Source organism: Trachypithecus francoisi, unplaced genomic scaffold (genome assembly GCF_009764315.1).
Source record: "Trachypithecus francoisi isolate TF-2019V2 unplaced genomic scaffold, Tfra_2.0 Lachesis_group11, whole genome shotgun sequence".
In the NCBI taxonomy this organism is placed as follows: Eukaryota; Metazoa; Chordata; class Mammalia; order Primates; family Cercopithecidae; genus Trachypithecus; species Trachypithecus francoisi.
The window spans coordinates 129,152,875-129,167,123 of record NW_022681456.1 but is presented as its reverse complement, the minus strand read 5'-3'; the positions used below and the strand labels follow the sequence as shown (position 1 = coordinate 129,167,123).

The 14,249-nt window shown below is 52.0% G+C and overlaps 1 protein-coding gene and 1 long non-coding RNA gene across 2 annotated transcripts; one reads left to right on the top strand and one right to left on the bottom strand.

The window, feature by feature from the left end:
- Positions 1 to 684: 684 nt before the first annotated feature.
- LOC117090700 lies at positions 685 to 2,659 on the bottom strand. The gene is made up of 2 exons (XR_004440100.1): positions 2,398 to 2,659; positions 685 to 1,121 (listed from the first exon to the last, which is right to left on the bottom strand). It is a non-coding gene; the product is annotated as an uncharacterized LOC117090700 (long non-coding RNA).
- Positions 2,660 to 3,930: 1,271 nt separating this feature from the next.
- On the top strand, positions 3,931 to 13,228 carry FKBP4 (FKBP prolyl isomerase 4). Its single transcript, XM_033223219.1, has 10 exons — positions 3,931 to 4,228; positions 6,118 to 6,262; positions 6,704 to 6,846; positions 7,681 to 7,801; positions 8,064 to 8,220; positions 8,824 to 8,914; positions 9,012 to 9,095; positions 9,365 to 9,550; positions 10,406 to 10,645; positions 12,438 to 13,228. The coding sequence occupies exons 1-10, from the start codon at positions 4,124 to 4,126 to the stop codon at positions 12,543 to 12,545; spliced, it is 1,380 nt and encodes a 459-aa protein (XP_033079110.1). The 5' UTR covers positions 3,931 to 4,123; the 3' UTR covers positions 12,546 to 13,228.
- Positions 13,229 to 14,249: the final 1,021 nt, after the last annotated feature.

Sequence of the window (14,249 nt, the reverse complement as noted above, 5' to 3'; positions counted from 1 at the left end):
AAATAAATCACCCATTTAATCTTCAAAGAAAACCCCTAAGAGAAAGGCATTATCGTGACAGCCATTTTAGGGACAAGGAAACCTTCCTCCAGGACTCACACGGTGAGTTCAATGATGAAGCTGAGATGTGAATCCAGGTAAAGAGCCCGTGCTGGAGTTGGAACCCAGGAGAATCCAATCCAGAGCCGATGAGCTTAACCTTCACATGGGTCTTCACTGTGCACAGGCCTCATCTAGGGGCCCACTATTTTTAAATTGTATGAAAATGGAACTAAAATCACTCACATAAATAAACTTTTTTTTGTTTTTTGGTTTTTTTTTTTTGAGACGGAGTCTGGCTCTGTGGCCCAGGCTGGAGTGCAGTGGCCGGATCTCAGCTCACTGCAAGCTCCGCCTCCTGGGTTCACACCATTCTCCTGCCTCGGCCTCCCGAGTAGCTGGGACTACAGGCGCCGCCACCTCGCCTGGCTAGTTTTTTTTGTATTTTTTAGTAGAGACAGGGTTTCACTGTGTTAGCCAGGATGGTCTCAATCTCCTGACCTCGTGATCCACCTGCCTCAGCCTCCCAAAGTGCTGGGATTACAGGCTTGAGCCACCACGCCCGGCCATAAATAAATGTTTTAAGAAATAGGTAATAGCTTTTTTGGTCAGAGTTTCTATCTTCTCAATCAACAGATACCAAAGTTAACAAGAAAAAAGGTAAAGGTCTTTAATGGGTGGTTTTTTGTTTGTTTGTTTTCGGCATTACATTTTTGGCAAATCATACTGGCAACGTTCTAACTCGGGCTGGGCGACAGATTTCCAGGTTTCATTGCACCGGTATGCTGCATAACATGTATGCATACATGAACACACACACACACACCTATATGCATTTCACAGTCTTTTGAACGATCCAAATATTATATAAATTCTTTGGATGTTAAGTGCATTGGCAGCCTAGGAAGGTCAAAATATGAACTGTAGAAACAAGGGGTCTTGATGTGGAAATGATGGGCCCAGAGTTTGGGATCTGAGCCAGGTCAGCTCTAAGAGCTTCCATGTGACAAGAACAAAGTTTCCGATCCCAGCAGGAGTCACCTACAGATAAGGTGGATGAGAAAAAGTGTGCTGACTTCCTTCTGCAAAAAAAAAAAAGTGGACATTTTGGAAGAATTTCGAGTGGTACCAGTTAAACATCTTTAATGAGAATACTAACTTAAATGGCCTGGGGAAAGGGTGAGGAGATACAGGAAAAAGACTAAAACACGAGCACACGTTCTATAGTATGTGTACTTTTTATGACCAGAAAAATATCACATAAACGACATGGAAATATTCTTTTTTTTTTTTTTGAGAGGGAGTCTCGCGCTGTCACCCAGGCTGGAGTGCTGTGGCCGGATCTCAGCTCACTGCAAGCTCCGCCTCCCGGGTTCACGCCATTCTCCTGCCTCAGCCTCCCGAGTAGCTGGGACTACAGGCGCCGCCACCTCGCCCGGCTAGTTTTTTGTAGTTTTTTAGTAGAGACGGGGTTTCACCGTGTTAGTCAGGATGGTCTCGATCTCCTGACCTTGTGATCCGCCCGTCTCGGCCTCCCAAAGTGCTAGGATTACAGGCTTGAGCCACCGCGCCCGGCCAAGACATGGAAATATTCTAAGAGAAACAGTAAGTTCCTGCTCCAGGATTCAAGACCCCAATGCCTGTGGTCCCCTAGTTTCCTCCTTCAGTGTGTGGGGACAGAGCTTCTCACTGGGAATCTTGCCCTCATGCCCTTCCCTGTCTCAGAGACCTCTGTTTTCTTAGTCCTTTGTCCCCATCTCCACCGCAGCGCAGCGCCTATCAGATCACATTACCGACCGTTATTTACCAACTGCGGAGTTGGAGGCGAGCAATGTGCTAGCTAGATACCATTACACAGATTCCCTGTTTTTAACCATTAAATCACCCTCTTTTACAAATGTTACTATCCCTGTTTTACAGACAAGAAATCGAGACATAAAGATTAACTAACCTGCCCGAAATTAAACAGCTCACATAACACATGGGTCACCCACCTCCTCTTACTCCAAAGCACATGCTCATTCCACTAGGGTAGTAGGCTATGTGTTAATGTCCAGGCAGGCAATCTGAAGGGCTCCATTAAGTATGTGCTGGACAGAATTAAAGAAGGGGTCCTACACTGTCTGCTTCCGATGAGAAAAAGACGCAGAAAAGAAACCGCCACACGTGGAGTATCAGTAGGTGCAAGCCAAGGACAGTTTGCGGTAAACTGCCACGCCGGAAGCGAGCACCCACCAGCCTCGTCTCCCGGAGTTTGGGTGGCCCCTGGCACTGTTACTTCTGCAGAAAAGTAATGGATTGAACCCGTGTAGAGGCAGCGCCCCCCGCCCCGACTCCTCTGAAGTTGTCTCCAGTCACCTAAAGAGACGTCTTCATTATGGCTCAACTCATTTGTACTGTAAATTGCTGGGGCGAAGGGCTGTTTCTTCCGCATCCCTTTCAAGTTCCCTCGGCAGGGACTACAATAAATCATCACATTATGATGCTGAAAGTTTATCTCTAAAAAGCTTTCAATTTAGTTTGATGAGACAATGGCGTACAACAGCACAGTGCCGGGCACATAATGGGAAGTCCAAAAATATAATTATTATTGGAATAAAAATTCACGCCGGGCGCAGTGGCTCACGCCTGTAATCCAAGCACTTTGGAAGGCCAAGGCGGGCGGATCATTTGAGACCAGAAGTTCGAGACCAGCCTGGGCAACATGGCAAAACCCCGTCTCTACTAAAAATACAAAAATTAGTCGGCGCGGTGGTGGACGCGTCGTCCCAGCTACAGAGAGCCAAGATCGCACCACTGCACTCCAACCTGGGAGACAGAGCGAGACCCTGTCTCAAAAAAAAAAAAAAAAAAAAAAAGTCAGCCAAGACTTGGAAAAGTTAATTTAAAAAAGGAAAATTCATGCAGCCAGTAACTATTGGACACCACTCACCGGGCACTACGCTAAACTGGGGTTAGGTGCTGAGCAAAACCAGGCCCCTCTCTAGATGGCTCTGTAGGTCCCACGACCATGGCTTAGGTGACACGGGCAGTTGCGCGCTCCACAGGCTGTCGAAAAACACTCGGAAAACTAACACTGAGAGGAAAAGACTCCTTCTGTGGGCCTTTAGGAAAACCGAGTGACTTTTTTCGTGAGGGGCACCCACGTGTGTAAGCATTCGCAGAAGCGGCAGTTGTATTACCGCCGGGAAGGGTCCCCTGAGTGCGTGCCCCGTCTGAGTTCCGAGCTGGACGGGCCGTGCCTTGCCAACCCCGCTGCTCGCGGCAGCTGCAGGTGCTGGGGTAGGCACCGCTGCCTGACCCGGGCTTCCCGGCTCTGGGGAAATCGAGGTCGCTTTCCCCGGCTCTCTGCAGCGGGGCAGCGTTGTCCACTCCCTCCCCCTCCCCGGACGCCCTCGCCCTCTTTCCCCCAGGTAGGGAAGGGTCTACGCGGGTCATAGCGGAGAGGCCACGCCGCCCGTGGTGACGGCCGGTCCCGGGGAGGGGGCGCCGCCACTGCCATCCCGCCACCCGCGCTCCCCACACCCCGCCGCAGGCGCAGCGGACTGGTGGAGTGATGTCGGGAGATCGATCGAGAAGAATCTGGAAGAATCCGGTTAGACAGGGAAGCGGGCGGGGATGGGAGGGAGGGAGGGAGGAAGGGCCAGGGGAGGCCGCTGGGGAGATCCCCGGAGTCCGAGGGTCCCAGGAGAAGGGGGAGGGGGCAGACCGCCAGAAGGAGGCAAGAACCAGAAAAAAAAAAAAAAGAAAGAAAAAAGATTCCGAAGCGCCCGCAGCACTAAGCCCGAACCGGCTCAGTCCCGCCGTCTCTAGAAAGTTCTGCACCCCGCCCCCTCTGTCCGCGCTCCCGCTCCTCCCAGCCCCTCCCTCGCGGCGGGGCGGGACCAATCGCTCCCAGAGCGGCTCCTGACCCACCTACCCCCGCTCCCGCGCCGCGTGCAGAGGTGCTCGAGCCTCCTCGCGGTCCGCAGCCAGTGCCGCCGCGCCCGGCCTCCCGCACGCGCCGCAGGTAGCGCCCCCGCCAGCGGCCCAGGGTGCGCTCGCGCCGGTGCCAGCTCCCGGAGAAACGGCGCGCCGCGCGGAGATGACAGCCGAGGAGATGAAGGCGACCGAGAGCGGGGCGCAGTCGGCGCCGCTGCCCATTGAGGGAGTGGACATCAGCCCCAAACAGGACGAAGGCGTGCTGAAGGTGAGGGGCGGCGGGGCCTGCGGGGGCGGCCGAACCTGGAACCCTGCGGGCCGCCCTTCCGTCGCGCCCGGAGCCCGCGGCCGGGCACGGGTCGAGGCGGCCGCTTCTGCAGCCTCGCGGCCGTCCCGCCGGGGGCCGGTGGCATCGCCGTCCCGTACCGAGCTGCGTCGTTTGAGGCACCGAGGCCGACCATGCGCTCAGCAGGGGGGCGGCCTAAGTGCGCGGACCGAGGCCCCAGGCTTCCCAGCCCCCAGCGCCCGGACCGGGGCAGGAGGTCAGGATTGCAGTGCCCACCCCGGCGCGCGCGGGGCGGTGGAGAGGGGCGGGGCGACCACCGCGGGCACGCGAGCCGCAGCCCGGGGCCAGGCTGGGCCTCCCGCGCCACGCCGCCCCCGACCCCCGCGGCGCTGCCAGCCGCGGGGGCCGCCTCGTTGGTGGCGGTGCCAGGGCTCGCCCACCCGGGCGGTGGAACACGGGCCAGGACGGGGAGCGACTCCCCACGGTGCTTTCCTGGCCCGGCGGCCTTTGTGCGACGCAGGCGCGACAGGGTTCCGGCGCCCTCCCGGGGTCCCCTGCCGACGCCGGGACCCAGCGAGGTCCCCACTCGCCGCGCGCGGCGCCCCCTCCCTCGGCCCCGGGGAGGCCGGGCGCGGGGCATGCCGGGAGCTGTAGTCCCCTCCCCCCCGCTGCCTCCCCGAGCCGGGACTGCGGGGTGTGGGGCGGAGACGAGGCGCTCTGCTGTGGAGCCTGCCGCCGAGTGACCGCTCGACTACAAATAGCCTGGGGAGCTGGGGGGAGGGCATCTTGACCTGGGCCAGGACAACCTGCCGTGGGTCGGAGCAGGTTGGGGGAGAGTCCGGAGATGAATTCCCAGCCCGTGTTTTATGCCTTCTCCCCATCCGCTGCTGCCCCTCATCCTGGCTTCCCACAGCTGAGCGCCGCGTGTGTGGCACCCGCTTCAGGGGGCCTTTACCTGGTCCGGAAGTGCGTCTGTCGTTGCACCAGATTATTGGGGACCTCGAGCGTCTGCTCCAGCGGCTCTCCTGTGGCATGTGGCTTCCCCTTCTCGCTCCAGCGTCCTGCTGTTTTCTATGAGATTGTTATTCCAGGAAGGGTGATTTCCCTTTTGATCCGCCATTCCTTCCCTTTTACCTTTCTACTCCTCAAAGACCCTGTCCATTCTCCATGGAAGCTTTCCCTTAGAGGGTAACCACACACCTACCAGGTGGCGCTAAAGAAGCCTGTGCGTTTCTGGGAAATACTCCAGCCCTGGTCTTCAAGAGCCTACCAGTGAGGAATACTCAGCTCCCAAGTCAGAGTTTAAGGTCCCATGGAGAGCGTCTGGGTTCACTTATAACCTGGTTTCTTCCTTACCTGTTTTGAACTGTTTCTATTCTCTTCACTCATACTCCTCTCGTTCTCCTGTCTCCAAACCAGACCTTCATCTGATGACCACTGGCATGAAGGGAGGAGGAGGAAGTGTGGCATAAATACTTCCCCCTTGGCCGATGCGAATAATGATCTATTATTCAACCCTTTACTGGTCTAATCTTCCAACAACTGTAGGAGATAGGGATTATCATCACTGCTTTACAAATAAGGTGTGGAGAATTTTTAAAACTTATCCATACAGCGGAAACTTGAACTCAGATCTCTCAGCCTTTTGTCTCCTTTTTCAAACCAAGTCTTGCTGCACCTGAAGAAAGACAAAGGAGGTTAGTTGACTCCTAAGTCAAGCTGCGAGTAGCTGAATCTGGAGGGACAAGTAGGCAGAGGAGGATGAACACAGAGAAGTCCCTTTATGTTCCCTCTGGAGGCTTGCAGGCAGTGTTGGTGCCCCTTTCGGCCCCAAACCCTGGGTTACTCACTTTCTCCCCCCTTCCTCCCAGGTCATCAAGAGAGAGGGCACAGGTACAGAGATGCCCATGATTGGGGACCGAGTCTTTGTCCACTATACTGGCTGGCTATTAGATGGCACAAAGTTTGACTCCAGTCTGGATCGCAAGGACAAATTCTCCTTTGACCTGGGAAAAGGTAGGCGTGGTCAGTGGGCTGGTAGGATAGGTTCGAGGTGGACACAAGCTGTCACAAGCAGAAACCATTTTCTCAGGACCAAGCTCAGGGAGGAATGGTTTATCACAGTCTGTTAACTCTTTCGGTCACTCTTTTTTTTTCTACCGTTCTGTAACTATACTGATCTCTGTCTCCCCTTCTCCTCATCACCTCCCAACACCTTACTCCCCCTTCAAAGGTGGACTGTCTTGCATCTTAAACTCTTTTGTTCAGGGTCAGGTGATCTTTTACAGTTCTTAGACCTGGTAGCACTTAATGCAACCAGGTATCTCACCCTCTGGTCCCATTTCTAAAGGATGTTCAGCTTCCCCATGAGTGTGGTGCACTAACTCTTCAGGAGCACTGTTTGAGCCCAGAATCACAACCCTGCTAAGGTGGTCCTGTTTGCCTCTGTACCTGCAGGGGAGGTCATCAAGGCTTGGGACATTGCCATAGCAACCATGAAGGTGGGGGAGGTGTGCCACATCACCTGCAAACCAGAATATGCCTACGGTTCAGCAGGCAGTCCTCCAAAGATTCCCCCCAATGCCACGCTTGTATTTGAGGTGAGTGTCCGGCCACTGAGATCAGGCTAAGAGCCAGGCCTTATCTCAGCCCAATGCCTGGCTGCCCTCCAGCCCTTCCTGCTTCTTGGAGACAATGTAGCCAAGGCTGAGGGCCTGGCCTTATGGGAGGAGAAATGCAGAGGGCTCTGCTGCTGCTAGTAATGGAAGTAACCGAAGCTTCTTCGGGTAGCAAGAGGCAGGCACAAGCACCTCTCCAGACTCAAAGCATGGTTGGGGTTAAGACATCTTTATCTCCAGAGCAGTACCCAGAAGAATACTGAAAGGAGTCGGGAGGTCAGAAACTATGGCCCATTATAAATGGCAGTACAGAATATTGGTGCTCTAGAGATCAGAAGAGGGAGCAGTAGCTCCCCTGTAGGTCAAGGGCTGAGAAAAGGCTTCACTGAGGAGATAGAACTTGACATTGTTCAATCTGAAAATGGTTGAGCCAATCCATGGGCCCCTGAATACTGAGAAACTGCTGAGAGATGTTGGGTAATCATTTCTAATACCTACCAGATTGGGCTTATCAGGTAGTGTGAATTAGGATTATCTGGAATGCATCCCAATATGTCCTTGTTAGTAGAGCAGGTAGCAAATAGATTGCTGTCCTCAGCTTAACTGAAATCTATGTAGTCTGCCCGCCTCTTCCAAAGTTGAGATTAGGGCAGCCCCCAAGAACTTCCAAAAAGTGCCACTCTACCCAACTCCTCGTGGCTGCCCTTGTGGTCAGATCTGGCCTGGCAGTTAGTAGGGACTCTCCTGGATGAGAAAGACTGTTTCACTGCCCGTGAGTCAGTATGGGAAAGAATTGTGTTACATCCTGTCCCACAGGTGGAGTTGTTTGAGTTTAAGGGAGAAGATCTGACGGAAGAGGAAGATGGCGGAATCATTCGCAGAATACGGACTCGCGGTGAAGGCTATGCTAAGCCCAATGAAGGCGCTATCGTGGAGGGTGAGACAGTAGTCTGGGCTTTCAATTCTAATTCTGATATTTAGGTCTTGTGTGGCTTTGGGCAAGTCACTTCCCTTCTCTGAGCCTATTTTCTTGTCCATAAAATGAGGGGTTGGACCATATTCTCTTTAAATCACTCCAGATCTGAGAACACAGCTAGGAGAATCTTGGGGTGATGGAGTGATGTAGGGAGGCTGATGGCATCCTTCCTCAGTCACCTGCCCTCTTACAACTCTGATACACTGCCTTTCTTTCACACCAGTTGCACTGGAAGGGTACTACAAGGACCAGCTCTTTGACCAGCGGGAGCTCCGCTTTGAGATTGGCGAGGGGGAGAACCTGGATCTGCCTTATGGTCTGGAGAGGGCCATTCAGCGCATGGAGAAAGGAGAACATTCCATTGTGTACCTCAAGCCCAGGTGAGGGGTGGGCACTTTGTAGAGTAGGCAGGCAGGCAAACCAAGATCCAGGATATAAAATGAATTGTAGAACCAGCTGTTTGTATCCTTTTTAACTCTGGCCACACCAAACATACACTATTATGATATCCTCAGTATACTTAGAAGTGTGGCCACAATTGTCTACATCTCCTTGGATCTAAGCCCAGTGTTTTCAGTCATAGTTGCTACACTTTCTCTCCTCTGCCATCAAGATTTTCTTCTCCCATTAATTTATTCAGTCATTACTGAAACAGCTACTACATGCCAGGCACTACTGAAAATTCTTAGGGGTTCAGAGACTAACAGAACATTGCTTCTGCCTTCTAATTCTAGCTCCCTGTTTAGTGAGGTGCCATTTAAATTAGTAATCATACTACTGCCTGGCAATAAGTTATTAGAAGGGTATGAAGGATGCTGAGGGACCATCTGATGGTGTGAAGAGGCCAGGGAAGATTTGCCAGACGTTTGAACCGACTCTCAAGGGATGGGAAGGCATTTTCCAGGAAATGGACAGGAAGCCTTTTCAGCCTGGAGCAGGTTAAGTGTTGCCAAGACGACACATAGTGTTTTTCACCCCTCCAGCTATGCTTTTGGCAGTGTTGGGAAGGAGAAGTTCCACATCCCACCAAATGCTGAGCTGAAATATGAATTACACCTCAAGAGTTTTGAAAAGGTAAGTTTGCTCGGGGTCTTCCCATCTAAAGTCAAGTTCCACCCTGTACGTACTCCGGGGTAACTGACAACGTTGTTTCTCTCCTGGGGTGTGGCAGGCCAAGGAGTCTTGGGAGATGAATTCAGAAGAGAAGTTGGAACAGAGCACCATCGTGAAAGAGCGGGGCACTGTGTACTTCAAGGTGAGCCAACAGTCACTGTCCTAAGGACACTCCCAGGAAGAGTGGCTCGGAGCCTACCCTTCCCTTGGTGACTGAGATCATTTTCTGCCAAGAAATGGACAGGTTGGCACCTGCCATCTTCACTTCGTATATGTGAGCTTGCTGGCCTTGCCAGCGGGAGGGGTGGGAGCAGGAACCTCTTGTGGCCATGTGTCACTGATGTCTGCAGGGTATAAGAGCTTGGTACCCCTGAACCTGTGCCAGGTGCCTGAGCCTTTGTCCCATTCTAGGAAGGCAAATACAAGCAAGCTTTACTACAGTATAAGAAGATTGTGTCCTGGCTGGAATATGAGTCTAGTTTTTCCAGTGAGGAAGCACAGAAGGCACAGGCCCTTCGACTGGCCTCTCACCTCAACCTGGCCATGTGTCATCTGAAACTACAGGCCTTCTCTGCGGCCATTGAAAGCTGTAACAAGGTGAGGCCCCCTCAGAGGGCATGGAAGCAGCATTCACAGGCAGAGTTGAGTGCCAGCATGTCTGAAACTTCCCCTTGGTGACTAGGGCAGGGAAAGCAGGGTGGATCAGTGGGAGCTCTGAGGTTACAGGCCACAGGCCTGGATGCAAGTATTCATAGCAAGCACCTTAGCTTTAGTGGTGGGAAGCAGTTGGCACAGAAGTAGGAGGACACAGGGAGTGGGAAGAATCACGTAAGAGTTTTCTTCCACCTTGGTTCTTAGCCTGTCCGCTTACCTACTTGCTTTATTCTAAAGTGAATGTTATGTCTGAAGTCTTTTTTTTTTTTTTTTTTTTTGAGACGGAGTCTTGCTCTGTCGCCGGGGCTGGAGTGCAGTGGCCGGATCTCAGCTCACTGCAAGCTCCGCCTCCCGGGTTCACGCCATTCTCCTGCCTCAGCCTCCCGAGTAGCTGGGACTACAGACGCCCGCCACCTCGCCCGGCTAGTTTTTTGTATTTTTTAGTAGAGACGGGGTTTCACAGTGTTCGCCAGGATGGTCTCGATCTCCTGACCTCGTGATCCGCCCGTCTCGGCCTCCCAAAGTGCTGGGATTACAGGCTTGAGCCACCGCGCCCGGCCAGTCTGAAGTCTTTTTATTTCATCCAAAGACCTGCTGTCTTCCCTCTCTGCCTGTTGGATTAAATGAGGTTCCTTCCTAGACCTTGGATTGTTCCATTTAATGCCCCAGGCCTTGTTCTTCCTGGGGTGGAGGCAGCCATTTGCAGTCCTGCTGGGGGTACCCTTGGAACCCAGTCTTGGCCAGATGAGCTACAAGCCCTGAGCTCCCACGATGTTGCTTCCTCCCTGCATCCTTTAGGCCCTAGAACTGGACAGCAACAATGAGAAGGGCCTCTTCCGCCGGGGAGAGGCCCACCTGGCCGTGAACGACTTTGAACTGGCACGGGCTGATTTCCAGAAGGTCCTGCAGCTCTACCCCAACAACAAAGCCGCCAAGACCCAGCTGGCTGTGTGCCAGCAGCGGATCAGAAGGCAGCTTGCCCGGGAGAAGAAGCTCTACGCCAACATGTTTGAGAGGCTGGCTGAGGAGGAGAACAAGGTGAGGATTGGGGTGGGGAAACAGTGGGAATAGCATCCCTCCACGGAACCTGGCTACTGTGGGCTCTTGGTGCCTTTGGTTGTCTGTGCCGATCCCAGAAACCAAAAGTTGCCCTTTTCCCTGGAGCATTAAGGAGCATGTGTTCCCTGCTGTTGAGGCCGTGTTCTGTGATCAGTGCTGGGAACCTACCCACAAGCCCCAGAAGTGGGACTGGTTGCTCTGAGTGTAATTCCCGATTTATGTTTTCTTGTGGGCCAGGCATGGTGGCTCACACCTATAATCCCAGCATTTTGCAGGGCCAAAGTGGGAGGATCACTTGAACCCAGTAGGTAGAGACCTCAATGACTTATGATGGCACCACTGCACTCTATCCTGAGTGACAAAATGAGACCCTGTCTAAAAAAAAAAAAGCTAGATGCTTTTTGTGTGTGATTAAATAAATGATACATTTACATAGTTAAATTCAAACTGTACCAAAGTATATACAGTCAAACGTCTGCCTCCCCCACCAGAAGCAGCTGACCCTTTAGGTTCTTGTATGGTCCCAGTGTATTGCACCAATGCACAGGCAGACATTCATGTTGCTTTCTCCCTTTCCCCCAACAAGAGGCAACGTGCTCTATGATTTGGCACATACTGTGCTTTTTTCACATGATAGTAGCTGGAGGCTTATTTTACATCAGTATTTAAAGAACTTTTACATTCTTCCTTAGGCTTACATAGTATTCCATTGTGTGGATGTGGCTTATCTTAGTCAGTCAGTCCCCTTTTAGTCTTCCAGTGTTGTTGGTGTTTTTTTTCTGAGACAGTTTCACTCTGTCACCCAGGCTGGAGTGCAGTGGCACGATCTTGGCTCACTGCAAACTCCGCCTCCTGGGTTCAAGCGATTCTCCTGCCTCAGCCTCCCGAGTAGCTGAGATTACAGGTGCCCGCCACCACACCCGGCTAAGTTTTGTATTTTTAGTAGAGATGAGGTCTCACCATGTTGACCAGTCTGTCTCGAACTCCTAACTTGAGTGATCTGCCTGCCTCTGCCTCCCAAAGTGGTGGGATTACAGGTGTGAGCCACCATGCCTGGCCGGTCTTAAACAGTGTTCTAAACCAGCACTGTCCAGTAGAAATATAGTATCAACCACATGTAATTCAAAATTTTCTGGTAACCATGTTAAAAAGGTGAAAAACAAATGGAATTAAATTTTAGTTGCATTTGTGTATTTTTCAAACCATCTTCAAAATCCAATGTATATTTTGCACTAAAAACACATGAGTTTGAACTAGCCACTTACAGTAGTGGCTACCATATGGGACAATGCTGCTTAGAACAGCATTGCAGTGAATAACCTTGTGAGTTCATAATTTGTACATATACAAGTGTTTAGTTTTGTTTGAGACAGTGTCTCTTGCCCTGTCGCCCAGGCTGGAGTGCAGTGGCACAGTCTCAGCTCACTGCAACCTCCGCCTCCAGGGCTCAAGCAATCCTCATCTCAACCTCTCGAGTAGCTGGGACTACAGGTGCATGCCACCACACCCAACTAATTTTTGTAATTTTTGTTGAGCTGAGGTTTCACCATGTTGCCCAGGCTGGTCTCAAACTCCTGGGCTCAAGCAATCTGCCCACCTCAGCCTCCCAAAGTTCTGGGATTACAGGTGTGAGCCACCAGGCCTGGCCTATACAGATATATCTTTAGGACAGATGTAGGAGAATGAGTGTATCTGTGTAATTCTGCTAGAAATTAAGTGTGTGTTTTTTCACTTGGGATGTCAGCCTCTTTGCTGTTCCTCTTCCTTGCAGGCTAAGGCAGAGGCTTCCTCAGGAGACCACCCCACTGACACAGAGATGAAGGAGGAGCAGAAGAGCAACACGGCAGGGAGCCAGTCTCAGGTGGAGACAGAAGCATAGCCCCACTCCACCAGCCCTACTCCTGCGGCTGCCTGCCCCCAGTCTCCCCCCTCCACCCTGTTAGTTTTGTAAAAACTGAAGAATTTTGAGTGAATTAGACCTTTATTTTTCTATCTGGTTGGATGGTGGCTTTAGGGGGAAGGGGGAAAGGAGTAGGCTGGGGGATTGAGGTGGGGAATCATTTTAGCTGGTGTCACCCCCTCTTCCCTTCCCCCTTTGCACATGAACATATGTCCATCCATACATATTCATCAGAATGTTAATTTATTATTTTGCTCCCTCTGTTAGGTCCATTTTCCAAGGGTAGAAGAGGCAAGTGGTAGGGATGGGGTCTGATAATGAACCCAGGGTGGAGAGGGAGACTCCTGGGCAGCCGTTTTCCTCATCCTTTCCCTCTCCCAGTCCATTTCCAAACGTGGCCTCCATGTGGGTGCTAGGGACATGGGAAAAACCACTGCTATGCCATTTCTTCTCTGTTCCCTTCCTCACCCCCAACGGTGTGGCTGATGTCTTCTGGTGTGATGGTGACCACCCCTTGTTCCCTGTTCTGGTATTTCCCCTGTCAGTTTCCCCTCTCAGCCAGGTTGCGTCCCAAAATCCCCTCAGCCTCTTCTCCGCACGTTGCTGAAGGTCCAGGCTTGCCTCAAGTTCCATGCTTGAGCAATAAAGTGGAAACAATAAAACCTGGGTGTCAGACAACCCTTTTTGTTCGGCCTTGGAGGGCTGGGTATGGGTGGGTACATAATGGGTAGTGGCAAAATTAAGGGGTCACCCACTTAGTCCCAGTTGAGCTTAAATTTAAGTGCAGCATCTCAAATAGACACCGTAGTTGGGCAGGAAGCAGCCCCACTATGCAGGGCTTCCTGAGCACTGCATAGGCTGTGGCTGGGACTTGCATCTATGTACTCCCTCCCTCCAGCAACCTGGCAGTTTTTAGTGCCTCTGGTTTTCTTCCCTGACACTTAGGAAGAGGAAAGTATAAAGATCTAGAAGACTGGGACACTGTGCATGTTCATTTTGAAGTTGCAATTGGTCTTCTGCCTACCTCTGATCTGGCAGAGGTATCTGAGCATTTTGGTTTCTTAACAAGGTAAAACTCCTGGTGTCACTAACCTCGGTCAGGTAACTTTTACATGATTAAGGTCGAGAGTAAAGAGTGGTCATGCCAGCTTCCTTCCCAGCCTTAACAGGAAACGGCTTGTGCTTTTTTTCTAACTATGCTTTGACCCTTAACTCCTACGGCATGACGGGGCCCTGGGAGAAGCCAGGCAGCACAAGCCAGTCATGCTGAGCTGCCTCCAGATGATCCTGGCTCCAGGCCACAGCCCGTGTCTGCCCTCATCCCTCTCTCCCACTGTGGGCTCTCCAGTCCTTTCCTGACAGTGATGTGGTTGTCTGCTTAGCCACATGCCTGTATAGTTCCTTCCAGAAGAAATTTATAATGGTGGAAGATTGATTTCTGTGAACATTTTCACCAAGTCATACAGCATGGCTGATGCTGGAGCCAGGATTAAAATTGGGGTGTGCAAGTCTCCCAGTGTGAGTATCCCTTGAGCCCAAGACACCAAGGATGCAGAGAGCTGTGACTGTGCCACTGCATGCCAGGCTGGGCAAGACAGTAAGGCCCTCTTTTTTGAAAAAGTCCCAGTGTAACTACTCTCTTACTGGGCTCACCGCATATCACAGCCCTGTGTTTGTGGTTTG